At 39.5% G+C, this 27,948-nt stretch overlaps 1 protein-coding gene across 2 annotated transcripts in view; it reads right to left on the bottom strand.

Annotated features, from left to right (window-relative positions):
* Positions 1-16,413: 16,413 nt before the first annotated feature.
* Positions 16,414-27,948, bottom strand: part of coro6.L (coronin 6 L homeolog) — a 66,944-nt gene continuing 55,409 nt past the window's right edge. For both annotated transcript variants that reach the window (XM_018246089.2, XM_018246088.2), the window contains exons 7-11: positions 23,697-23,801; positions 22,681-22,826; positions 20,560-20,617; positions 18,866-19,096; positions 16,414-17,559 (exon numbers count right to left, since the gene is read on the bottom strand). In XM_018246089.2, the coding sequence (XP_018101578.1) occupies positions 17,437-17,559; positions 18,866-19,096; positions 20,560-20,617; positions 22,681-22,826; positions 23,697-23,801 (663 nt within the window). In that variant the 3' untranslated portion in view covers positions 16,414-17,436. The remainder of the gene's footprint in view (positions 17,560-18,865; positions 19,097-20,559; positions 20,618-22,680; positions 22,827-23,696; positions 23,802-27,948) is intronic.

Raw genomic sequence — 27,948 nt, 5'->3', positions numbered from 1 at the left:
TTTCCTTCATTTGCATATTCAAAATTCAGGTTCAGATTCAGTTCGGTAGTAATGTAACTAAGGAGGGTCGGGCCCGGGTGCAGGCCATGCAGCCAGAAACCCCCACAGCCCTCTGGACGCAGTTTTCTGTGCACCTTTGTGTCCGGAGGGCCTCAAGGGGGTGCGGTCCCAGGTACGATCGCACCCCCTGCACCCCTGGTAGTTATGCCCCTGCAGTTCGGGATTTGGGTGAACCATTAATAAAAGATTCGGGATTCGAATTCCCAAATAGTGGATTGGGTGCTTCCCTATTTTTCAGTCTGGGGGCAGCTCTTAAGTGTAAGAATTTGTGCACACGGTACATGCACAATATAGTCCCCCTTCCAGGGGAAACACAGGGCAGATTTACAGTCGCAAACTATTCATTAACACCAGACTATACATCAGAAAAGCAACAAGACTACACTTATATGGAAACTACCATTTACAGCAGATTCCTAAAGTCAAAGTACCCTCGTGGGATTACATGAAAGGTAAGGACACTGATATATAAGTATATCTATATATATACACAAACATATGGACGAAGTAAACAATGTTATTTACCTTTTGCACTTCACTTCCTGTTTGAATAATGACTCCCTAGAGCAAATGTTCTTACCATTCTTTAGCCGAGACCTCACATGCTTATCCTAATTCCTTCCAAATTTAAAATCAGGTGAATAGCTGTCTGTAAACAAAAAAAAACAAAAAAAAACCACATATATTGAACTGGAACACAACATTTTGAAATTTTAAATGGGCTTTATGAATGAGTACTAGTGGTATGCGGGTTGATACAAAACACATGATGACCCAAGGGTTAACCACCAGTTGGGCGTGCTCGGGTTGAAATGTGGCCAACAGCTGTGGGTTAGGATTGGGTGCCGGTCAGACTGGGGAAGTACACTCCTCCACTGCTCCCACATATTCTTGGAACTAGAGGCACACAGAGAAGTAGCATACAGAATGAGATGATGCAGGTGTGGGTCCTACAGTGGCAACATTTTGCAAGGTACGGGTAGGGTACGGGTTGAGTTTTTCCTGACCCGCACATCTCTAATGAGTACAACCAACTGATGTTATTGGAAGTGCAAGGAACTCACTCAGAAACTCATTCTTCATATAAGCCTCACTCACACTCAAAAGAGGAAAGTTAATCCACAGTTTGAGTGTGCTGAAATTTGACGGTTCCTTATTCACTGCTAGGCATCAGCAGGGCAGGCAGACTTATTGGGGTTCATTTTTTTTTTAAAGGTAAACTTTTTTCTCTTATTGGGGTTCCTTTTTATATGGGGTTTCCCTTCTACATATAGACAGGCTGATTCAATGCTCTCTAATTTAACAGTTTATATTGTAACATCCAGGGAAAAGCCACCTATCCTATCCACACATAAATGAAGCATTAGCTACACATAGGGTTGCCACCTTTTCATAAAATTTTTACTGGCCGGTGGTGTGGGTGGGAACAAAAGGATCAGGCCGTGACATAAAGGAGCGGCCGTGATGCAAAAGGGTGTGGAGCCATGTCACGCGATGGCCAGAAGGTGGAGAAAAGCTAAGTTTAGAGCAGATTGGGGGCGGGCCAAGGGCTTTTGTTACAGGTATTACAAATTTACCGGCAACTACATTGCCGGTAAATTTATAATCCCGGCCTTGGTAACCCTAGCTAGACATTGTGTGGACCATATCCAACTTTGAGTTGTGTGTGATATTTTTGCTTAACCAAAGAAGTAACTAGAAATGTTCTACATTATGTTTTGGGCATCTGTACCAGCCCAAGGCAACCACAGCCCTTTAGCAGTAAATAATTGTGTCTCCAAAGATGCCCCAGTAGCTCCCCATCTTCTTTTCTGCTGATTCACTGCACATGCTCTGTGCTGCTGTCACTTACTGAGCTTAGGGTCCCACTCATAATATACAGTACACATAGAATAGAAATGTCACAATATAAGGCTGATTAGTAATTAATACAGATAATTACTACATGGCAGCACAAATACCAGTGTAATTAGCATCAGAATTTAATAATCAGCCTTGTAGCATCATCTTATATTACAGACAACCCTCATTTTCTGTTTGATAATTAGTGACGACCCCTAAGCTTAGCTTCTCAGCAGCTGCTCAGAGCCCACTGAGCATGTGAGTGTCACAGACACTTTCCAAGATGGTGACCCCCTGTGACAAGTTTGAAGTCCTAGATCATTGCTGCTATTGACAAGCTGAAACTTTAGGCTAGTAAAATAAGTTCAGCATATACAGTAAAATATAGCATTTTTAGCCATATTAATTTTTAGGGTTTAGTTCTTTAAGTGTTGCGTATATTATATAAGCCATTAAAAGCATTCTAAAAGCTTTCCATTTTTATTGTGACTACAATTACATATACACATACATACATACATATATGGCATTACTTACTGATCTAATGAACCCAAGACTAGACATGAAATCTGGGATGGTCTTATTGCTGTGCCGCGTCTTCCGACTGTACTAATGGAAGCTGATATTCAGCATTAATTGGAAGTCAGTTTCTTTGATATGTGATATGTTATATAGCATTTTAACTGTGGGCAACAGCATGTAGTCCTGGCACACTGCTACTTCTTATTCGGCAAATGTATACACACATGGCTGTGCACACAAAGGTTGGTCCTGTTTGTTTTTAAGTCACGGACAGTTGAATTTACATATTTTTATTAATGGCATTCAGGTTTACTCTCTTTACATACTGAACGTGGGAACTGGCTCCAAGGATAACCATCTTGCCTTACCAATTGTTTTATGTTTGCTTGCCCTATAAAACAAATCACAAACACAACAGCTAACCCCATGTGGCTTATAAAATAATGATCAATTGGAGCATATAGCAGGTATAAATTATGTAAAGAATAAATTCATGATTCCAGGAATGGATTACTATGTCCAACAATAAATAATGCTGATCCAGTAGCTTCTGGGGGGTCAAGGAGCATACACATTTTTATCAGCGATACTTTATTTGTATTGGGGGTTACAAATTATTTAGTGGTTTAATCAGTCGCAAATAGTAAAATCACTGACTGATTATAGAGGACCCTGATATATTACAGACATTGTAATTGTTAGAAACTTTCCAATAAACGTTAATTGTGTTTTTAAAAATGGTTTCATATTTAGAAATGGAATTGGCACTGTAGGGTCGGAACTACGGGTAGGCAGAATGGGCACTTGCCTAGGGTGCAATTATAGGGGGGGCACTGGGCAGGTATCTATTAAAGGGTCCCCTCTGGGCGCATGCACAATCCATGCCTGCCTTCTTCTCCCAGCAGGTGCGTCTGACCAAACCCAGCAGCACAAATAAAAATAAATAGTAAAAGAAAATAGAAATAATAATTGAAAAAGCTAGATGGGCCCCTAAGCTGTAGCCTAGTGGAGCCTGTTCACTGCCCCTGTATGGAGGCCTGGTGCATATTTTGCACCAAATCTCAAAAAGGGCTAATTATGTGACAGAACCTCTCGGACCTTTTTAATTGACCAACTGTAGGGTCGTAGGCTAAACATGCATAAAGAGTTAAATTCATTGGAGCACAAAACATTTGCAACTGCGGTGGAACTCCAGCAGCTAAGGATGGGAATTATGTTTCGGCAACAGCACAAGTGTGGCAGGTAAGCCATCTGTGGTCCTGGTAAATTAAATCTGTCCAGCAGAAGATTAACACTAAATGGGGCCCCAGACATGGTAGTAATTTGGGGCCCCGTCTTCTTATCACACCGCATAAAACATTTCTTTGTGCATCAACTTCTCTTATATTTCAAGCATATTGGGAATAGAACTGGGTCATTGTCATTGCTTTTGTCTAGTTCTCTTAATGGGTATTCTGGCCCTGACTGGTAGTGATGTGCAGGTCAACGACCCACAGGTTGACTACAACCACCGGTTGGGTGGGTTTGGGTTGAAGTTTGGCCAACCATTGCGGGTTAGAATTGGATGTGGGTTAATCATTTTAAAAATGGTTTCTTTATTCTCTGTAATAATAAAACAGTACATTGTACTTGATCCAAACTAAATGGGTAGTTGACCTTAAATAAACATTTAATATATAGATGTAGACAATGATATTCTGAGACAATTTGCAATTGGTTTTAATTTTATATTTTTTATGGTTTCTCAGATATTTAGTTTTTTTTTAGCAGCTCTCTATTTGGTATTTTAGCAGCTATTTGGTTGCTAGTATCTTATTTACCCTAGCAACCAGCTACTGGTTTGACTGTGAGATGGGAATAAGTTATAAAAAGTAACAATAACAATAAAATTGTAGCCTCACAGAGCAATACATTTTGGCTGCTGGTGTTAGTGACCTCCATTTGAAAAGAGAAATAAGAATCTATACAAAACAAATAACGAAAACCAATTAAAAATGTTGCTAGGAATAAGGTATTCTAAAACATACTAAAAGTTAACTGAAAGGTTAACCACTCCTTTAATGAATACATTCACCAGAGCCAATAAAGATGTGAAATGGAAAGAGTATATAAACAGTATATATATATATATATATATATATATATATATATATATATATATATATATATATATATACTTGCCTTACTCATCCCCTGCTGGGCCATGCCATAGTAAATTAAAGCTATCTGACAAGAGAGTAACAGGGGTTTGGATTTAATAACTTCTCCCTGATTTCTATAAGGGCAGAGACACACGCTCGGATTCGGGGAGATTAGTTGGCCAGCGACAAATCTCCTCTTCTTCAGGGTGATTAATCTCCCTGAACTGCTTCCCGCCGACTAGAATGTAAATCACCAGCAGGATAGCCAGTTCGCTTCGTTTTCCGAAGTCGCCCGAAGTTGCCTCACAAGGAAACTTCGGGCGACTTCGGAAAACAAAGCGATCCGAGTGCCATCCCGCCGGCGATTTACATTCTAGCTTGCGGGAGGCAGTTCGGGGAGATTAGTCGCCCCGAAGAAGAGGCGACTAAATCTTATTGTCGTGCGACTAAATCTCCCTGAATCTGAGCGTGTGTCTCTGCCCTAAAGCAGTGTCCATTACATTGGCAGCCACATTTATTCACATGATTGGTAAAGTGTTAAAGGGGAAGTATAGAGTGAGGGGAGGGGGCTATTAGTCACCAAATATTAACCAAATACTAATTGATGACTATGCTCTGGCTATAAAAGATCTATGAATTACAAAGCAGCTTTGGAAAATTAGTTAGTGGAAACACCCAGTTTTAGTGAGACACTTTGGTCCACCTAGGACCAAACACAAGTAGGACTTTCCTATGGAAGGTAAAGAGTGTTTGGAGTTTAAAAAAAAAAAACCACAGATCATTACTGACATTTATAAGGCAAAATTATAAGGCATTAATAAGGCCACACAATCGAGGGGCAAGCCTGAGGCTTAGAGAGATCATAAAGTCACAGTCTATTTTAAAGCAGTAATGATTGGGAAATTTATTATTATAACAGGGCCCTATTTTCAAAACTCTTCTGAGCACTTTTTCAAATAACGTTTATTTTTTTCTAGTTTTTACACTGCAAATAAAATGAAATTGATACAACAGTGCCATCTACTGGTCAGTTCTGCCAACCAGCCCAACATCCCTGAGAAAATTGCAAAAGAAAGTCTTGTGATGTTGCTCTGCTAAAAAAAGAGTAGGGAAGTTTCGTTCAACAATATTACAGCAAGCAATATTACATTCCTTTGTTTTCAGGGTTTGCTGTTCCTTTAGTGTCTACTTCACCAGCTGCTGTCAACGTTGGACTAATTATAAAGCTTCAAAAAGTCAGTGTGGAATGTGGTCAAAGTAACTTTAAAAAAATGTACAGATGATGTTAAAGAAATGTCCTACAGGTATTGGATCTCTTATCTGAAAGCTCTGAATTACATCTATTAGGGACACAATCTTTCCCCCAAGTCCAGGCTCCTTTTTTTAAAGGATCTTGCACAGAGCAACGACTTTGCAAAGCCACCCGAAGGGGTAAAGGGAGTCACGTCAGAAAGACTTCAGAAAGCCGAAGCGATCCGAGTGCCATCCCACCAGCTAGAATGTATATCGCTGGCGGGATGGCACTTGAATCGCTTTGGCTTTCTGAAGTTGCCCAAAGTTCAACTTCCTTTAGGGGCATTTAGAGGGGATTAGTCGCCCAAAGAAGAGGCGATTTGTCGGTGGGCGACTAATCTCCCCCAGTAGCAGTTTGTGCAGCTGCATTTGTTTTTTAAATGGGGTCAGTGACCCCCATTTGAAAGCTGGAAAGAGTCAGAAGAAGAAGTTAAAATAATAAAATAATTTTAAAAAAAATGAAGACCAATTGAAAAGCTGTTTTGAATTGGCCATTCTACAACATACTAAAATTTTACTTAAAGGTGAACCACCCCTTTACAGTTAATTATCAATAATAACCCCCCCAATAAAAACATTCAATTGCATGCTAAATTTGGACATGACGGACAGGTATCAAGCACAAGTGAAGAGGAAACTTGTCAGCTGTGGAGAGAGAAGCGTTGCAATCACTTAAATATAATAAAGACATTATTATCAGAAGGGCTAATATGGGAGGGGGAGTGATGGTACTTGATTAAAGCTACTGTAAGGATGAACTTCTATCCCAGTTAAACTATGAATGTAATTATTGTAAATTAATGTGTGATCCCACTGACAGGTTTCGAGTTTAAAGGAATAATGGATATTGCCGTGAAAATCCCTTTAGACCTGTCATATATACTTTGCCAAAGGTCCATAAAAATTTGTTAAGACCCCCAGGGCGACCAATCGTTTCATCCAATGGTTCCTTTTTGGTGATTTTTTGCTTCAACCGTGTATATATAGGCAGTTATCTGAAGGATACAAATTACATTTTGAAATGAATACAGAGCATTGACATTCCTGTGACAGAGGTTGTACTAGTCATAATGGACATACATAGCCTCTATACATGTATCCCACATGAGGCAGGTATAGAGGCTGTGCGATAGTTAATTACTATTAATGTACACAGGGTCAGATTTCTGTTTGGGCTGCCCTGAGGCTGGAGAGTCAAATTTTTGCGAATGCTTCCTCCCCCACAAGTGATTCCTTCCACCTTGCAAGCGCACGCATGCGATGGCTCCCTCCGGAGCACTGGGGAATATGTTGACGGGCTGTTAAAACCGCAGCACATCCCCAGTGCTTCTAATTAAATTGTAATGTGGCTGGGCGGCATGCCACTAGGAGTGCCACTAGGAGTGAATAAAGTACCCCCTCTTGTAAATTATAAGGATATTATAAGTCACGGAGGAAGTTCCATGATCATATAAAAGCACGAGTCCGAGTGTTTTTATACAGGTCATGAAACACCGAGGTTATTTCTAATATCCTCATATTTTCCAACAAGGGGTACTTTATTTATTATAATACACAAGTTTTAGTCATGTGACAAAAATTACATCACTACTCACCGTTTCTAACTGATGACATCACTAGTCACCGTTTAGAAGGATATCATTTACAAGATATTCATGGCTTTTGTGTATTATATATAAAGTTCTGTTGTTCTCCTTTCACATGACTTAATGCTTAGCAACAGCAGAACTAATTCATTACAGGGAGTCGGCGGCTGTATTTATAGATGTGTTTTTTACACCAAACACCAAAAATGACAGCTCTGCCGCGTACCTTCTGACGTAACCAAATGTGACAAATTTAGGCAGCAAAGAACGTCTGCCATAAACAGTTGTGCCCTCAATGCTATTCTGTACACGGCTCCTTTCAATAAGATTTCACATATTATTGTACAGAATTCATGAAACAGTTTTATAGCATGTTTGTTCCCTAATATAACGGCATTTAAGCTACAATGGTTGTAATTTACAATTACAATGTACCTTTTTTTTTTTTTTTACACAGCTTATAAACATGCCTGGCAGAGTATATATTTAGTATGAACCTTTGAGAAACTTGTTGAATTCAACCCCAGGAATAAAAAAATATAGATCCGGTGCCCTCTTCTGGGAGTACATTGCCATGACATTTTCTGATTTCTTTATAGCAGAGATAGACCTTCCTCAGAGCTCCAGTTGCATTTAGTGAATTATCTGTATTAATTACTATTTTACTATTCAGCCTTATATTGTGACATTTCTATTCTATGTGTACTGTATATTGTGAGTGGGTCCCTAAGCTCAGTAAGTGACAGCAGCACAGAGCATGTGCCGTGAATCAGCAGAAAAGAAGATGGGGAGCTACTGGGGCATCTTTGGAGACACAGATCTTTACTGCTAAAGGGCTGTGGCCTTTTATGATTTTAAATCAACAGGATTTTTAAAGCAAATTATTATTATGGCAGCCAACACACACACATATATATCTATATCTATATATATATATATATATATATATATATATATATATATATATCTATATATATATATATATATATATATATATATATATATATATATATATATATAGTTATTTAACCTTTTTCTTGCATGGCAACTTCACATTTACCAAGGTAAGCAATCCTTGCACCTCACTTATTTATCAGGGATGCATACATATATTAACTTTTAGTATGAGGTACACTGTGATATTTAGGGGCAGATTCGCTAAGGTTTGAATGGTAAATTCGAATTCAATTTTCAAGTTGTTTCTTTGGTCAAATTTCGAGTTTAAAACCACCAACTCCAATTTGAATTCCGAATTTAACTTCAAATATGAGATTTATCACCCCGCCACACTGGAAGCAACTAATAACTCCCAACTTCAGCTTATAAAGATGTTACCATATCTGGCTGCTTTCCACTTGCTGCTCAGTATACTGTATTAGCCAAAAACTAAAATGTCATTCTGCATATTACTCTCTCTGCCCCCTTGGGATATTAGAGCTGTCCTGACGGCTGGAGGCCTTGGTATAGGTGCTTGTAGTTCAGCTTTAACTAGGTGCCTCCAGGCTGATACTTGGTCATGTGAGTATCCCCTGGCTCCTTACATGAACGCCATTGCAATTAAATGTGGAGTTATTAAAAGGAAGATGCCATACTGCATAGAAAACATATAAGTTAGATCTATCTATCTATCATCTATCTATCATCTATCTATCTCTTTTTCTCTCTCGCTCCTTCTATCCAGCGTCGGACTGGCCTGGCGGAATACCGGGAAAAAACCCGGTGGGCCCCCGGCCCTCATGGCCCCCGCCAGGTCAGACCCCCTATCTCCTGGTCCTAAAAAAAAACCAAACAATTTGGCGCATCGCTGTGCTGCTTTTTGTGCCCTTGTGCACTATCGCGTTTGGGGGGCCAGGGGGGTCCGGAGGGGGGCCGGGACAGCAAGTCCCGGTGGGCCCCGGGCCCCCCAGTCCGACCCTACTTCTATCTATCTATCTATCATCTCTATCTCTCTACCTCTCTCTCTCTCTGTCTAATCTTTAATCTTAAACTCTCTATCTATCTCACTGACCCCATTTAAAAAAACAAATGCTCTGTAATGGTACAAATGTATCATTACTGATACTTTTTATTACATCTTCCTATTCAGACCTTCCTCTATTCATATTCCAGTCTTATTCAAATCATCCCATGGTTGCTAGGGTATTGTGGACCATAGCAACCAAATTGCAAACTAGAGCTGCTGAATAAAAATCTAACTAACTCAAAAATCACAAATAATAAAAAATTAAAACCAATTGGAAATTGTCTCAGAATACCCCTCTCTAGGTCATACTAAAAGTTAATTTAAAGGTGAACAACCTCTTTAATTTAGCCATTTCTGTATAATAAATCAAAATTAAATTAAAATGTGTGGCTGATGTTGCACCAATTGGTAGCTTCTTATCAGCTGCAGTTCTTTAGTTCTTAGGAAAAAACAACAAAGGAATGAAAGCTTTAAATTGATATATAAAAATGCTAGTAAGTCTCAAACCTAGTGTACCCCAGTCCAGACAATCCGTTCTCTTCCACCTTCAAACGCCAAATTCCAGAAGGGATTGCTGTGTCCCTCAACAGAGGGTTTTTTGGGGGAAAGAAAAACAGAAAAAAATATAGTGCAGCAATCTCAAAATTGGATGCACTCCATCCGTTCCATCAGCCCTCAGCCCGGGGGCTGAAGGCTGAGGGCAGAGTTCGCATGACTGACGGCTGAGAAGGGAGGGTAGAGGATGGAGGTTTGACTGCAAATTTGGACGATGAGTGACGGTAAAAGCACCTGATGCGCCATTCAGAAGGCATAGAACATTGCAGGAAGAAAGGGTATTTCGCCGCAGGATGTCCTAAAATGCGTTCTGTACACTCCGTGTCTCTGCACTTCCGCACTACTCCGTCACCGCTGACGCGTTTCACCTCATAGGCTTCCTCCAAGAGCGATGACGCTTCTCCAAGCTGTCGTCTCTTTATTGTCCCACATATTTTGACATTTAAAACGTTATTGTTACGCACATTGATCTCTTTACCAACTATGAAATGGTCCGTTGTTCCTTTGTAACATGCAAGTTCTTTAAATCATCCACATTCTCAATTTATCGTTCCACAGATTATTCCAGAAAATCATTCCAAAAGTCATTCTAAAAAAGCCCTTAGATTAAAGTCCACATCAAGTCTGTGTGGTGCTAAAGTTTTTAATTTATATATCCACCAACTCTCTCTTTGCAGGGTTTTGGTGACCAAATGACCCCCCCTTCAGTCATTTTTAACTATTTTAATTCCACACCAATGGAGACCTTTCAGACACTTACTATGTTTTTCTAAAAAGTGTTTGGATACGGAATGTTTTATATTCCCTTTTTGAATGTTCTTCACATGTTCTCTTATTCTCTCTTTAATTTTCCTATTTGTATTAACTATATATTGGAGGCCACATGGGCACTCCAACATATAGATAACGTTCATAGTGTCACATTTAATGAGATTTTGAATCAGAAAGGTCTCCTTAGTGACAGAACTTTTGAATTCCATTGTTTTCATACCATCGCTTTAAATTGATAATTGCCTATGTCATTGCATAGACATGATGTATGCTTCCTGTGTACAGCATCATTAGGCATAGTCTGTCTCTTGAGTACAATGGAAGAATAGGATTCAATACAATCACAATTGCTCAGAAACACTTCTTATTGCTTTTCCGGTCACTGGTACCCACTCAGTCACTTGACTCAGCATGAAGATATCCACATAGTAGATGAAAAGTATTTTATTGTGGAGAACAACCAAACATTTTAAGGCCTTTGCACCCTTTTCGACAGTGGTATAGCTGACGACATTTACACTGCTTTCATAAATAATCCTCTATGTCTCTCATATATAAGAAGTGCATACAGACTCTTTAATGAAGGATGAGGCAGCCTACATACAGTGTAACACATAGGAGATTGGGTGAGTGATGGCTGGAGAAGTTAAAGGAGAACCAAACCCTTATCAATAAAAACCCCTACCCTACAAAGACCGCCCTGCTCCCCCCCAGCCTAGGTGTAATTCTCGGTAATTGCCCATAAGTCTTTACTTACCTGTCTTTGCAGATTCAGCGCACTGGAGCTCACGGGCACCATCTTCTTCTCTTAGGTCTTCTTCATAAAGTAAGCACCGGATGCATGTGCATGCACAATTGGAGCAGTCCTTTTTTTAAACATTTTTATTATTAATAAGGGTCTGGTTCTCCTTTAAGCAATGTAAGGCAAGGCTCTTTTTTAGGAAATACATAGTAAAAATAAATCAATAAAGAAAAACAGAACATCCCACTAAAAGGAAATAGCTGTCATTTTAAAATAAAATCTTCAGTATTTGCAAAAGATCAATAAATGTAAAAAAACAAAAAACAAAACTTGATACAGTTCTAGCTATTGAAGTACCTACAACACCATCAAATTGGATTGAAAATTGGATACAGTTTTATAAAACAACAGGTGGACTCCTGTAGAGGGAGTTAGAGGATCCCACCTGTTGAGTGGAGGTAGGCCCAGTAGATGGAGTTAGTGTGAAGATACAGTAGTTCTGTAACAGCTCATTCCAGAAGAGAGAGAGATAGGTTCATGTTAGCTAGTGAGCAGCCTGAGGCTCCACTGAGGACAATAAGAAGGATTAGAGTTCTAAGTATTATACCCATTAGGGTTTATTTATCAACACTGGCCTAATTTGTCCATGGGCAGTTACCTATAGCAACCAATCAGTGATTAGCTTTTTGAAACCAGCTGAAAGTAGAACAATGAATGCAGCAATCTGATTGGTTGCCACGGGTTACTGCCCAAATTCTAAGTTTATAGTTGAATGTTCGTGTCTCTGGTGTTTGAGTCTGACAGCTCAGTAATTCAGGTGCAGACTCTGAACTGTTACAATTTTGCAACACTTAGTTGATACATTTCTCAGCATCATCTCTGGAGTATCAGCAACTATTGTATCAATTCTGACAGCTGCCTGTAATGAAACTCAGGGATTCTGCTCAGCAGGGGCAAAGACAAGAAACGTATAAACTAAATGTATCAATTTAGATCAGTTTGCAGGGTCGACGACCCACCTCCCAGTGCTGCTTCAGAAGGTGAAAAATTACACTTTACACTTCAATATTAACAAGTCATTGGAAAAAGTCGTTATTTCTGGTGATCTATCTGAAAACTACTAATTGATTGAAGGTGAACAACTCCTTTAAGTATTGCAGAAAGATATTCCTGCTAATGTCAAACTTTATTTTTCCATGCCCATAATGCAACTTTCATGGTCTGCAGTCGCTCCAAGCAATATGTATAAAAAAATGGGTGGTTACGTTGAAACTAGATTGTACATATTTTAGCAGGTATACCTCTCATTGATGGTGGGGCTGCTACATTGCGTCCAATTAGAGCAGGTCCCATCTGGTACAATATAATAGTAACTTTTGTTGTATCAACAAAGTGCTACTCAGAAGTCCACTCACTTGCACTTTTGAAACTACTCCATACCCAGGTATAGTGAATATTATTGGGTATTTAAAGGGCATGTAAAGGCAAAAAAATAAAGTCCCATTTTTACTTTCTTTAATGAAAAAGAAACCTATCTCCAATATACCTTAATTAAAAAATGTGTACCGTTTTTATAAGAAACCTGACTGTATGCAGTGAAATTCTCCCTTCATTTACTGCTGTGGATAGGAATTGTCAGATGGCCCCTAACTGCTGAGCAGGGAAACAATCATACTGATGAACAGCAGGGGGAGCCCCCGCCTTACTTCCCAGCCATGCAGAACTCAAGCAGCTTTGTTTTTGATGATCCCTAACAGCCCAGACCACACTGAGCATGTGCACAGTCTTAGTCTTGCAAAGATGTTTAACAAAGTTACAAGATGGTGACCCCCTGTAGCCAACTTTGAAAGCATAATTTATTTGTTTGATTAGGCTTGTGGTGAAGTAAGTTCATGTTTATATTTAGTATACAAAATACATAATTTCTAGCCTAATTCTATTTTAGACTTTACATGCCCTTTAAATTATTCTCAGGAGCCGTTACACTATTGGCTGTGCAATGTGGCTTTTGCTCCACCAGGAGGCTCAATGGATGAGAAAGTCAGTATAAAGGGCAGATAGAGTAAAATTTAGAATGAGTGCCTCTCTGCTATCCTTAATATTCGTGGAACTATTGCATGACGACTGTTAAAGGGACACTACCCTGTGTTTTATTTGCTTGGGTATTTTTCTTAATGCTATACATAATTGTATAAAAATATCACAGATGAAGAGACTCTGCATGGCCACTAGATTGCACATATACTGAAAATTAGAAGAGAAAACCTATAGACTGCATTGGCATAGAACAGAGTGTGCCCATAGACTTTATAGACTTCCAGCTGATTCACCCCCTGGACATCGTTAGTCGGACTGGAAAGTATTGGGCCCACCAGGGCTGTCACCTCAAAGGCTCCCACAACCCCTCAGGGGGCCCCCACCCCAGTCGTGAGGTTCTCTGGGCGCTATACCCAACCCCCAATTTTACTGCAGTTTCTGGTCTGGAGCAGGTCTGGGCTGGCGTGGCCCATTAGGGCTGGAATTCATGGGCAAATTTATAAAAACTTCCATAAACTCACGTGAACTAGAAATTCGAAAAAAACGACCAATCAAAATTTATTAAAAAATTTAAATTTTTCAAACTCGGTGAATGGGATCGACCCGCAAACTCTAATCGAGTTTTTTTCTCCAAAAAAAACTTGATTTTCAGGAAGCCAGCAAACAACTCCAAATTGATCCCAGGACGTCCCCCCATAGGCTAAAACAGCAATTCGGCAGGTTTAAGGTGGCGAATAGTCTAATTCGAATTCTTTAAGGGCCAGTACATAAATTTCGAAAATAGAATAGAAATTTTTTTTAAAAACTCGAATCGAATTTTGACTATTCCCTAGTCGAGTTTTACCAAAAAATTATGAAAATTTGAATTTTGAAATTCGAATTAAAAAATTTGAATTTTCACTTCAACGCTTGATAAATCTGCCCCTGAGTGTGCATCCCATTTAAGCAAATGGCAAGTGACTCAGGGAAGGAGAGTACAGACCACAGCAATTGGTTATATATAAACATTCTGTAAGTGAAATACAAAAAAACAATTCCTGCACTTAAATGAAAAAGAGAAATGGTTCATCTGTCTGCAAACTTGTCATTAACTAGTTGGTGTGTGTGTTGGGGGGGGGTGAAGCAAATAGTAAAAAGTAACCCACTTCTCTGCAATAAGGATATTTAAACTTGTCAGTTTGCCAGTTGCCCACAAATGCTATTATCAATATCACAAGTAATTCTGAATCATGAACTATTCACAGCCATAGAATTCCTACGCGTGATCACTGCAGAATTGCGACTGAGATGCCCAGACATTGTGACTTGGATATTTCCATAATTAAAGTCAGATATTACATTTGTTGGCAACCATTACTCGGTACGCCAATCTGTACTGCCAACTGGGTGCCGGAAACCCAATGAATTCGATTAGATTTAAGGGGAAAGCACACCTAGTCTATGAGTAATGTTTATCATTCCATTCTGTGACAAATTGCATTAACAGCTGAGTGTTATTTCAAAAGCTTGTTTTGTGTTTACAGAACATTCCTTTTCTGAATACTTAAATGGAAGCTTCCACATTTACTCTTGGAAAAGCCCAAAATCAATTGTTCTGGTGCAGTGTTTCCCAAACCCAGGCGCTAGCCCTCCTAGGGTGGCTTGGAACGTTAGCTGGGGGGCTCAACCTGAATGTCTGTTGGAGCGAGGGTGAAAACTGGGACAAAGGTGTTATTAAATGTCTTAGATATTCTTCTATAGCACAATGATTTTTTATTAGCTAATTGGAGCATAGATCAGAAGCCCAGAATTAGATTTTAATGACGAGCAGTTGTAGCTGCAGGAATAGACGCATTACATTTTTTTCAATGGGGCTGTACTCACACAGGCGCGTGTAGGCGCTGAACGCAGGTTGAGACGCAACATGCTGCATTTTTCCTGCATTCGGCGCCTACACGCGCCTGTGTGAGTACAGCCCCATTGGAAAAAATGTAATGCGTCTATTCCTGCGCTCCCCTGCGGCTGAACGCAGGGGAGCGCAGCTACAACCGCTCGTCAGTAAGAGCCCTAAAGGGGTTGTTCATCTATAAATTAACTTTTATTATGATATAGAGAGGGATATTCTGAGACAATTTGCAACTGGTTTTCATTTTTTATTATTTATGGTTTTTGGGTTATTTAGCTTTTTATTCAGCAGTTCACCAGTTTTAGCAATCTGGATGCTAGGGTCCAAATTAACCTGGTAACCTGCACTGATTTGAAGAGTCTGGAATATGAATAGGAGAGGTCTGAATAGGAAAAGGGAGTAATAAAAAGTAGCACTGATAAAACATTTGTAGCCTTACAGAGCATTTGGTTCTTAGATGGGGTCAGTGACCCCCCCCCCCATTTGAAAGATGGAAAGAGTTAGAAGAAGAAGAAGAAGAAGGCAAATATATAAAAAAGAAAAAGAAATACAAAAAACAAAGACCAATTGAAAAGTTGCTTAGAATTAGCCATTCTATAACATACTAAAAGTCAACTTAAAGGTGAACCATTCCTGTAAAGGAACAGCATCATTGCATAAATACCCCCCATCTTATACTTTCACGAGCTTTAATAGAGTCAAAGTATTTTCTTTTATATTACAGATGCCTATTAGATATAAATCTTTAATACAGTTTATTGTGCCTCAGCTAGAGCTTATGTTGTCAGCTAAACGGCACATTTCTTCCCAAGCAGCAGTGTTATATAGGGACAATTGCTGTGTGTATATCTTTAATCCCTCCCATAAAGCAAAGCAGAACTGTTGTGTTTTTTTTTTTTTACAGTTAAAGACAGCTATGTAAGTAACAAGCAAGCACAAAAGGGGACTGTCTCTCTCTCAAATGAATATATCCCCCCCTTGATCTAAGCTTCATAACTTAACATAAAGACAATGTGTAATATTATATAAAGATGGTTTATTATGATGAAAGTATCCCTTTAAGCTGTAGCCCTTCATACAGTAGCCTCGCCCTGTACCTAGACATATGTAATTGAGCAATGCAACGGAACTATGATTTGTGAAGCCCTACATTCTAAGGTTAATACAACAGATGGGCCACGTTTGCTCTAGATCTAGCAACCAATCACCATATACTGGCCTGCTTAGTGGTTGCTATGGGTTACTAGAACTGGAGCAAGCACATTACTCTCAGTAGTGCACAGTAAGGATATGGCTCTTCACAGTCCCCGACCTCCATTACCAATGCACAGCAAATCATTGTGGATACTCTGCAGCCTGACCCGCATTAAATCTGGGCAGCAATGCAAAAAGAAATTGCTAAATGCCAGCCTGCATAGATGGCAACTTTATAATTCCAATGCACAAATATCTGGATACATTATACTGCTGGATAAAGACACCCATACAGCCGAGACCTTCTGATAAAAACAACAAACAATAAAACCGTAACCCTCTTCATCAAACCCCTGTGCCCTTTCATTGTTCATCAGTGTGATTATACAGCAGCACTAAAATAAGAAAAATGGAATAAGGAAGGAAAAAAAGAACTGTATGTGCTTCTAATACCGTGTAACTACTATGTCCGAGAAACATGGCTTTGTGGTGGGGACTTGCATACACATGTGTTATTAGTTTCGCTCAGTCCAGACTGTTGAATCTCCCCTCCATCATGCAATGCCTCTCATCGTGTAGATGCTTTAGAAAAATGCTTTAGTGCTTTCAAATGTTTCTTCTGTCCCTTTGGGTAAATGGTAGCCCCAAGCAAAGGCACCCTAGAGACTCATCTACAAAGAAGGAGCTTTGGAGCAGGAAATTAATTAGGGGATGTCCATTTGGAGTCCTTGCAATGGCTCCTACTCCCCTGGAAAGCATGATCGGGATGTACTTCATAGGAGGAGAGGACAAGAGGTTCTTCTAGTGCATTGTGAACCAGCTGGGCTGACCTTACACTCTCTGGCTCAGGCTGTGCCATTGGAAAGTTCATGCAGCAGGTTTTCTAGGTCGGAGATACGTTTATCCTGGGACTCAACTGTGGCTCTCAAGCTCTTGATTTCTTCTAGTAGATCTTCAAGGGAGACACGCTGTCCAAGGAGAAGAACAGGATTAAGTCAACAGAGAGTTTGTGAATATGTATTGAAAGCTACAGATGTTGCTGCTTCCCTTTCTCTGGGGCAAATTCAGTAAGCGCCGAAGCGCCTAACGCTAGCGTGAATTCGCTAGCGTTGGGCATTTTCGTTACTTTGCAAATTCACTAACGGACGCTGGCGTAACTTCGCTAGTGTAACTTCACACCCTTACGCCTGGCGAATTTGCGCAACGGACGTAACTACGCAAATTCACTAACGCACGCATTGTTCTGAACGCTACCTTTTACGCCAGACTTCCTTCGCCACCTCAGACCAGGCGAAGCGCAATACAGTAGATAGGGATTGCTTCAAAAAAAGTTAAAAATTTCTCTAAGTCCCAAAAAACACTGGCGCTTTTTCTTTATGGGTGATAGGCTGAAAAAGATCGAAACATTTTTTGGGGCTCCCCTCCTTCCCCCCTACATTTCCTAACTCATGGCAACTTAACTATACAGTGGGCACATGTGTAGGGCAAAATAAAAATTTTATTTGATGATTTGAAGGTTTCCCAGGCTTGTGTAGTGCTGCTACGAATACTTCCATTGAAATTTGAATTTGGCTGCGTATGCAAATTAACCATCGCTAGTGTAACTTCACTTTGCAACTTTGCATCCTCACGCTACCCTTAAGCGCAACTTCAGATTTTAGTGAATTTGCGGAGCGCTGGCGAAAATATGCCTGGCGAAGTGCGGCGAACTACGATTCTTAGTGAATGTCCCACTATGTTTGAGCCTACAGTCTGAGGACTATCAGTTCCCTCTTTACTTTTTAATGATTGAACAATGTAGGACTGTATAGCTGATTTGCAATTCATATTATTATTCACCTGACAGGTGTCGTCAGTTGAGATAATGGGACAGATTCAATTCAGTGAGAAAATGTTATTTCTATTATCACGTGAATAGTCATGGATGAAATGCAATTCGAGGAGAAAAAAACTTTTCTCCTAATTCAGTTCCAGTTTTTTCCCATAGGCTTTGGTAGAATTTTCTAAGCCTTGAGATAAGTTTTTCTGAAACTGAATTGCATCTCAAATTAAATCGTGTCCATGACTTTTCACATGATAAACCATTTTCTCACTGAATTGAATCTGGCCCAATGTTTAGCAGATCTACAGCAGGTTTTGGGAACGGATTGCCTGGCATGGCTAATAAACCATTTGCTCTTTGTAAGGCCCCATTGTACACAGCTACTAAATATCTGTTTATTTTGTATGAGAAAATCTTTTCTGAATGTATATCAACAAGTACTGGGAACTTACAGAAAAGCCAGCGTCACAAGATGAGTAACTTCTCCGTGGTCCAGCTGGAGGTTTGTTATCTAGAATGTTTTTCTTGTTGACTTTCAACTCCCTGTTCTTTATGGGAGTATAACCGTCCCTAAGAGATACAAGAATAGGGTCTGCGTCTTGTCCAGAAAACCACTCCTCAGCTTCAAGTGCTGGTTCAGGTCCAGGTGTGTCTGGATACAAATCATCCTGGAAGAGGTCTGACTGTAGGGTAGGGAACACAAAGCCACTAAGAGAGTAGGAAGGAGAGCAAGATTCCATGCAATAATCACACAGAGGCACAAAAGAAAGGGGGAGGGAGTGTGACTGAAGCAATGCAGGTGTGCTGAGGCTCCCATAAAACCATCAGCAATCCAGTGCTACAAAACTCCAACAACCCTGGCAGCCTTTGGTTGTTGAGAAGTTGCTGGTAGTTTGTGGTCACTTGGAGGGCCAGAAGTTGGACATTCTAGCTCACTGCGTAGGAAAGAAGACTGTTACATTTTGAAGGGTCAATGATGACACATGCTGCGTCCCTGACATTTAGGATGTGGTTTACTCCTAGAAGCAACATTTTGCCACCACCAAAAGCAAACATATTATTTAATTTATTCTAGGGTATGCAATTTACAGAGATGCGCTGGTTATTAAACTGTGTTAATAACCCAGTCAACTCAAAATGAAGCTGCTGCGTAAGCAGTTGGAAATTTAAAGGAGAACTAAAGTTTAACTTAATAGGCTAGAAACGTTGTACATTATGTTTTTGGCTTCTCTACCAGCCCAAAGCAACCACAACCCTTTAGCAGGGAAGATCTGTGTCTCCTAAGATGCCACAGTAGCTCCCCATCTTCTTTTCTGCAATTAGCATCAGAATTTAATAATCAGACCTGTAGCGTCAGCTTATATTACAGACAAACCTCATTTTCTGTTTGATAATTTGTGATGACCCCTAAGCTTAGCTTCTCAACAGCTGCTCAGAGCCCACTGAGCATGTGAGTGTCACAGACACTTTCCAAGACGGTGACCCCCTGTGCAAGTTTGAAGTCCTGGATCATTGCTGCTATTGACAAGCTGGTGCAATTATCATAATAATTGTCTCATGATGACACAAAACGCGTAAGGCTTTTATCTTTTATAAATAATGTAAAATAAACATTTAAACGTTGGGCTCTTGGGTTCTACTTTTGGATGTTCTGGATTGGTGCCTGCAACTAAAATTTTCTATGAGTAAAACAGAACCTTGTAATGAAGATGTATGACTCCATATTGTTTGCAAAACAGTCCTATTCGGATTATTTAAAGTTTAATTTTTTAGGAGACTTAAAGTAGAGGTCCAAATTACAGAAAGATCCCCAAGCATTCCGTAATATAGATTCCCATAAGGCTTAATAGGATCCTACAAAAGCAAATTCTGTATGTATTTGACGTGGACATTTCTCCTGATTTCTATGATGACAGTTTTTTTAATTTGCAAATATCAGTCAGGACTTTGGAGACCCAAAGAGCATCTATCATTATTTTGTGGCACAGTTGCTAGTACGCAGAAAAACTGTAGACCTCAGCCCTAAAATGTCAGGGAAGAAAAATAAAAGAAATACTTGACAAGGGGGAAGAGGAAAGCAAGAGCTGAAATTGTAGGGAGATGAGGGCTTTGCCGTTATGAGACATGGGAGACATTCAGCCTGTACCTTTCGTGGCACCGTCATGACAATCGGCTCACATTTCCTTTCATGAAGCTTGAAAAACCTGCAGGAATCAAATTGACTTTATTACCAAGTGTATATTGCTGAATTTATTTGGCTCTTGCAACAGAGTTTGTCATTTCCGTACACTTATTGGCCTACGTTCAATTTGAAGAGAAAAACTTGGAAATAAATTTGGAGTTTTTCTTTTAATCTCACTCTTTGTACATTTCTGTTAAAGGTAAAACGCCACATTTCACTGTTGACTTTTTTTTTATGCTTCTACATAAATAGCCCCCTTTTAGGTTCATACTACTGTACACAAGTGCGACCAAAAAAAACAAGCAAAGTCTCCTTGATTTACCCTGTGGGCTTTGTTATTAAAAATGTTCGTAAAATAGTCCTAAAACATGACATGATGGAAGTGATGTTAACCCTGCTGCTGAGCTATCGCCTGTCCTAATTGTCTTCAATGTACTGTATTAGAAAACTGTAATGCCCATGTAGATCTTGTGAGTAAGGCTACACTTCTGGCTGCTTTTCCTGCTTTTTTGTTATTGTGGCAGGAACTCACTGCACATCTACTCTCTTCTTTTATAAAACTTTTCTAATTACTTTTCTTAATTTCCCATTACATCTGCCACTGTATTCTTGGAATATACCTCAGATCCACCATGTATAAATTCCAGATAATGGTATTGCTCATGTGCAAATGCTGAGTAAGGAGCGAAACCCAACAAGTTAGCAAGTTAGCTCTTCAATTGCACTCCTATTTGTGACTTCACACCACATCTGGGCTTGTACAGAGAAAGAGAGGAAGGGATCTAAAAACTAATTTGGGCTTTGGGCCAGATTCAATTAAGTGAGAAAAAGTTAGCACAAGTCATGGATGAGATTGATTTTGAGATGCAATTAAGTTCAGAAAAACATATCTTCAACTCTGTTGAAGTCTATGGGAAAAAACTGGAACTGAGTTTGGAGAAAAGTCTTTTCTCCTCAAATTGAATCTCGTTCATGAGTTTTCGTGTGATAAACCATGAGATAACTTAATTATGAGATAAAGGGATTGCAGTCACTATCCTGGGTCCTACACACTTGAGTCCCTATAGTCTGGGAGTTGTCATCTGGGGAACTACCCGACACTACTTGTTCACACCCGTGGATCATGCTATAACTGGAGCTACCTGCCACTAGAGCCCTCATTCAAGGCGTCCCTTTCCCTGACTTCTTATAAAGGTGTCCAGTCTAACTTAGGGACCTGTTGTCTCCTTACTAAGGTCTACCCGCCTCAGGTCCTCCAGCACATCCACTGTGCAACTAAAGGTTGAGTCTATAGAGGCTGAATTTTGGGATCCATCCCTTCTTATAGATGAACAATGTACCATCATTCCTGTGGGCCAGTTGGAAAACATTTCTGCCGTAGGACATAAAGTACACATACACAGTAATTTTGCATCCCCTACAGGTGCTTTTCAGCCACTGCATGTGACTACCAAAGTGTTTTTTGGTCACTTTCTGTGGCTGAGAATAAATAGGTTAAGTATCCATTTGCTAACTTGTTTCTCAGTGGCCTCATACATAAAGTGACAATACACGCACAGCTATAACTTAGTTTTTCCGTGCATGAATGTCGGCAAAATACTTTTCTCATCGATCATCCAAAATAATCTTTGAAGGAGCCCGAACAGTGGCAATCGGTTAATGCTGAACTGTCAGACAGAGGTAGAATTCAACTGTTTCTACCTTTATATCTGATGATTCAGCTCTTAACTTTTTTAGTGAAAACGAATGATCTTTCCTGAGAACAATGGTAATTGCAACGTGAATGGCCATCTTTAAAGATAAATGTCTGAAAGAATGAAAGTAGTCAATAAATCACAAAATGCTGGTTTATATTCAGGGCTCTTAATGGTCCCATAAGCAGCTTCTTTGCCACCCTGGTAACGTGCTCGGCGCTGCGCCTGAGACAAGTTCTTAAATTCGCCTCATTGGTGCAGCTTCCCTGTTTGTATTCCAAAAGCCATGTCTAATAAGTTTCCCTATCTATGTGGCTGGAGTTTGTGCTTCTACCACAATGCACTTTTGGTGAAATTCAAGAGAGTATTAGCTGTAAGGGTTATAACTCACCTGGCTATTTCACATTTACTGACATCCAAGCCCCTCTTTGGCATGAATCCCATTCCTCTTTGAGGCTCCTTACTGCTGTAAGTGCTTAGGTAGTGAACATAGGGCGCCTCACTTGTTATTTCAAAGTAACGAATACTGCTGTCACCCTGGAAAAAGCAGGTGAGTGTCAAAATGAGGAATATATTAATATTCACAAACATTTAAGAGGTACATAATCAAAGTGCTTGGGTGGAGGGTTGAGTTGGATTACACAAGTAAGTGCTTATGGTAAAAAATAGGATCTACTACCTGCCCAGCAGCATCCAGTTAGAACTCTTTTGTAGCCTTGCTGTTATTGGTATTGACTAGGAAAACACCCAGCAATAAGTATGTTCTATGGATATCTGTTCAGTTGTGGCAGGTGGTGGGTCATTTGCTTCTGCTATCTAGGGTTGATCCAGGGAATGTAACTACAGTTAATTACAATAAATAATGTGCCCTGCTCGTCGAGATAAGATATTGGTTTATGCTTAAGCAGTATTGTCTGTAAATACTGCACTGGAGACTGAGAGCCTCTTCACCAGCAACCTACGCAGCAGATTCTCTCCAGTTTCATCAGAGTTGCTAGCAGTTTTTTGGGGGCTAGGAATTTTTGAAAAGGGCAGTCTTAATTAATAGGCCAGGTAGTGTGTGATATGAGGAGAATGCCTATTTAATCCCCTATATACTCATAGAAGTTTAGCTTAAAGGTCAGTTAAGATGAAAATTGTTTAATATCCAAGATATTGCTTTACTATGGAAGAATGACTTATATAACAGCAAACATTTTCTGTACCTTTTTCTGAGCTAAGGCGACCCTAACTAAAGGTTGGACTTCCAAGGGGGCTTAAACTAAAAATGTCAGCCACTTGAGACTTTTATGTATTCTGTTCACTCAGAAGAGCCAGAATGTAAAGTGGTATGCTAATAAGCCCCTTTTGTTTCATCCAGCAACATCAACTGTATTTCTAAACCCATAGGCAGAGGAGCAGGCTTACCTTTCCACAGAGGTAGACAACGCTGGAGTCAGAGTCATAGAAAGGAAGCAGCACTCCATTACTTGTGTCCATTTCTTGCAAGGCAATGGGCTCTTCAAAATTATTCTATATTCAAAATGACAAGAGAGAATTTAGAGGAAAGCACCTCCTGTACAAGTGACACACGGGTTATTGTTGCACAAGAAAACACCTGCACAACATGGGTGAGTACCCTACATGTTACATCCATAACATACTAATTGCATGGTTCCTGCCTTTATTCCCTATCCAATTAAACCTCATTTCCTCATATGCTGTCAGGTTAGTGCAGGGAATTATTGTCTAGTTTTTTCCCCTCCATCTTTTTTAGGACAATTGTTGTTAACAACTTTCTTTATCTTACTCAACACAACTACAAACTATGTTTTCTTGCCATTGTTTCATCTGTTATACTCTATGAAAACTGTAACCAGTTTTTATTTCAGAGAACGTTTCTCAACTTCTTATTTTCCCTCTAGTTTCCTTAGGCCTAAAGCTTGCCATGCACATAAATGTGTAGGTAAGTTTTGGTGAAGTTGCCAAATAAACAGATCTTTGCCTGACATGCTGGACCAAATTGGGTTGGTCTCATTGTTTGGCCCCCTGGTCAATGATCCTATCATAATAGAGGCCTAGGCTGACCCATCAGAAGGGGACTGCATCAATGTGGTGATGTAGTCCTCACCCAATGGGATTTTTAAACATTAAAAACACGGTGCTCCAGAATAAATTGTGAATGACTCACCAAATAGTAAATATGGTCCGGATGCTCCAGCCCCAGACCCCAAGCTTTAGGGAGCAGTACAGCAAAGGTTAGGAAGAAGAAACAGGGCCAACCAGCACTCAAACGGATCCACAGGACCAGAGAAAATCAGTTAAAAAAATATTTTATTTTAGGGATACACTGAATCCACTTTTTTGGATTTGGACGAACCCCCGAATCCTTTGTGAAAGATTTGGCCGAATACCGAACCAAATCCGAATTTGCATATGCAAATCAGTGAGGGAAAAATAGAGCCGCGCAGCAAAAAAATGTTTTACTTCCTTGTTTTGTGACGAAAAGTCACATGATTTTAAGGATTCGGATTCGGTTCGGCAAGGCACAAAGATTCAGCCGAATCCTGCTGAAAATGGCCGAAACCTTGCCGAATACCGAACCGAATCCTGGATTCGGTGCATTGCTATTTTATTTATATAAAGTTGAAAATGTATAATTACATCTCCATCCGCCCTACGCGTTTCACTCCCACTTAGGTGTTCTAAGTGGGTGTTAAACGCATAGGGCTGATGGAGATGCAATTATACATTTTTATCTTATATAAATTAAATATTTTGTTAACCGATTTTCTCTGTCCTGTGGATCCGTTTGAGTGCCGGTCGGCCGTGTTTCTTCTTCCTAATTTTTAAACATTTGCCATTAGTGATTTATAATAACAAACATTAGGAAATTATAGATTTTATTTTTAAAATTAAAAGAACAGGCAGAACCCATTCTCCATTCAAGTCCTATTTATTGTACTTATAATGAGCAAATTGTATATACTGTATGTGTATACTGCCACTTTAAGGCTAAATTTATCCTGTTGCTTGCTATAAAAATCACACGTTCCTGCTCTCTTCTTTCATTCTTTCTTCTTGTATAGATATAAGTTAATATTTCAAGAAAAGAACTAGGTTATGCCATTGCTAGAGACTAAACGACTGGGTCCAGTGCAATAGGGCAGACTGCCTACCTCTGTCTTCTACAACCAGTGGCATCAGTTGCAGGGCTATTATTACAAAGCAAAGAGATGAAATGCTGGTCTATTAGGGTTAGACTGAAAATCACTTAAAACTAGTAGAATTTTAATATAGGTTTGTGTTTACTGCAACCCGCAAAATCAAAAAAAAAATGATTTTCTTTTCATCAAACTTCTTTCCTATGCTACAGCAGCTTGCCATTTACTTGGGTAAGAAAGGTGCTGTCCATGGCAAAGACTTTTACCAGTAAGCGCGTATCACTCTAGGATGTGAAATCGCATCTGGAGTAATACAGGAATGGGATCTACTACCCAGAGTGCTCTGGATTTGAGGTTTTCCATATCAGAGATCTTTCCATCATTTGGATCTCCATACTTTAGGTCTACTAAAAAATCATTTAAATATTAAGTAAGCTCAATAGGATTGTTTGGCCTTAAAGCATTATTTAATGCATTTTTTGCAGTATCTCTTAGTTGGGAACAAGTTCTAGGAACTGTTTTATTACTACACAGAAAAAGGAAATACATTTTTTAAATTATTGAATTATTTGATTAAAATAAAATCAATGGGAGATGGCCTCCCTGTATTTTGGAGCTTTCTGGATAATAGATTTCCAGATAACGGCTCCTAAGAAGAAGTGCATTGTATCAGTGATCCCCAACCAGTAGCTCGTGAGCAACATGTTGCTCTCCAACCCCTTGGATGTTGCTCTCAGTGTCCTCAAACCAGGTGCTTATTTTTGAATTCCTGGCTTGGAAGTTAGTTTTAATTGCATAAAAACTAAGTATAATGCCAAGCAGAGCCTCCTGTAGGCTGCTAGTCTGCATAGGGGCTACCAAATAGCCAATCACAGCCCTTATTTGGCACCCAAGGAACTTTTTCATGCTTGTGTTGCTCCCCAACTCTTTTTACATTTGAATGTGGCTCACGGGTAAAAAAAGGTTGGGGACCACTGTACGGGTGATAAGACCGGTAGGAAACTCTCCTCTTTATATTACATTTGCCCGTATATGTACAAGGAAAACTATCTTGCGCTATCTATTTAAGGAAAAAGCAGAAGATGCTTTCCTTTTAACTATAAAACCATTTTTTTCTTAGAAATACAGTGTGTCTCACATGAAAAGGCTGTCCTGCTAAGAGCTATCTTGGTAGATAGAGAGTTTGTTTAAAAGCAGTGAGAAGGGGCACTGAGCAGCTCTCATCTCAGTAATTCTTGTTCCAGTGCCAGCCTGAGTCACCGCATTCCGATTTTCTTACAGAGAAGCATATTTGAGTGCGGCTGCAGTGATGGATTGACTAAGATCACCAGTGGCCAGGGCAATCCAGGCAACTTGGACATTCTCATGCCCCACACGAAATCTAATAATAGATTATCAAAGTAAACAACTAAGTATTTTAAAGGGCCAGTGTGTTTATATTATTTATAAATCATATAAATGTAGATTTATATGTTTCTATTATTTATAAATTATAATTGTTGCTGCGCAGCTAAAATATCATTCATGTTTATAGGGGTGGTTAACTTTTAGTATGTTATAGAATGGCCAATTGGTCTTCATTATTTATTCTTTTATAGTTTTTGCCTCCTTCTTCTGACTCTTTCCAGCTTTCAAATGGAGATCACTGGCATCTTCTAAAAACAAATGCACTATAAGGCCATTGCTACTTTTTATTACTCATCGTTCTATTCAGGCCCTGACCTATTCATATTCTAGTCTCTTATTCAAATCAATGCATGGTTGCTGGGATAATTTGTACCCTAGCAACCAGACTGCTGAAACGGCAAACTGGAGACCTGTTGAATAAAGAGCTAAATAACTCAAAAGTCACAAATAATAAAAAATGAAAACCAATGGCAAATTGTCCCAGAAAATCACTCTCTACATAATGCTAAAAGTATTTAAGAATCTTTTTTTTTTTTAATTTTAAAATAGTCGATTTGTGCTGTTCCTAAATACCAACCCCTCTCTCTTCCTTTGATTTAGCTTTAGTACTCCAAACTCCCTTCATGCACTATTCTTTCTATTCCAGGGACACACCATGCTGTAACACTGCATCCAAGAACTGGGAATGTATGATTATTGTCACAGTATATCATTGTAGGCACAATGGCCATTCTCATCCTTCCAGACTTTTGCACTAGGTCTAGTAACTCACAGAAACCAAGGTGACCAGTAAATACTCAATTCCTAATTTATACTTAAATAAGCGGTACTATAAATAAGTGCGTGTGTGTGCGCGCGCGCGCGTGTTATTAATCACCTTCAATGACATCGGGCAAGCTGGTCTTGTCTCCCGTTAAGTAATCAAGTGCTAATTTAATACGACTGTTTCTTTACACTATGGTCAAAGTGGCTTTTTTCAACCATGTTTTTTTTTTCATTTCATTCATATGCTACAGCAAAATGCCAGGAATAATATTTTCCATTATACTGAAATATCTTAGCTAATGGCACCTTTCAGTAACTACTGCCAGTCAATTATTGTTTGTTGA

This window comes from Xenopus laevis, chromosome 2L, assembly GCF_017654675.1.
Source record: "Xenopus laevis strain J_2021 chromosome 2L, Xenopus_laevis_v10.1, whole genome shotgun sequence".
Lineage (NCBI taxonomy): Eukaryota > Metazoa > Chordata > Amphibia > Anura > Pipidae > Xenopus > Xenopus laevis.
Note: the sequence above shows the minus strand (reverse complement) of the source record. Positions and strands in the feature narration are given on the sequence as shown.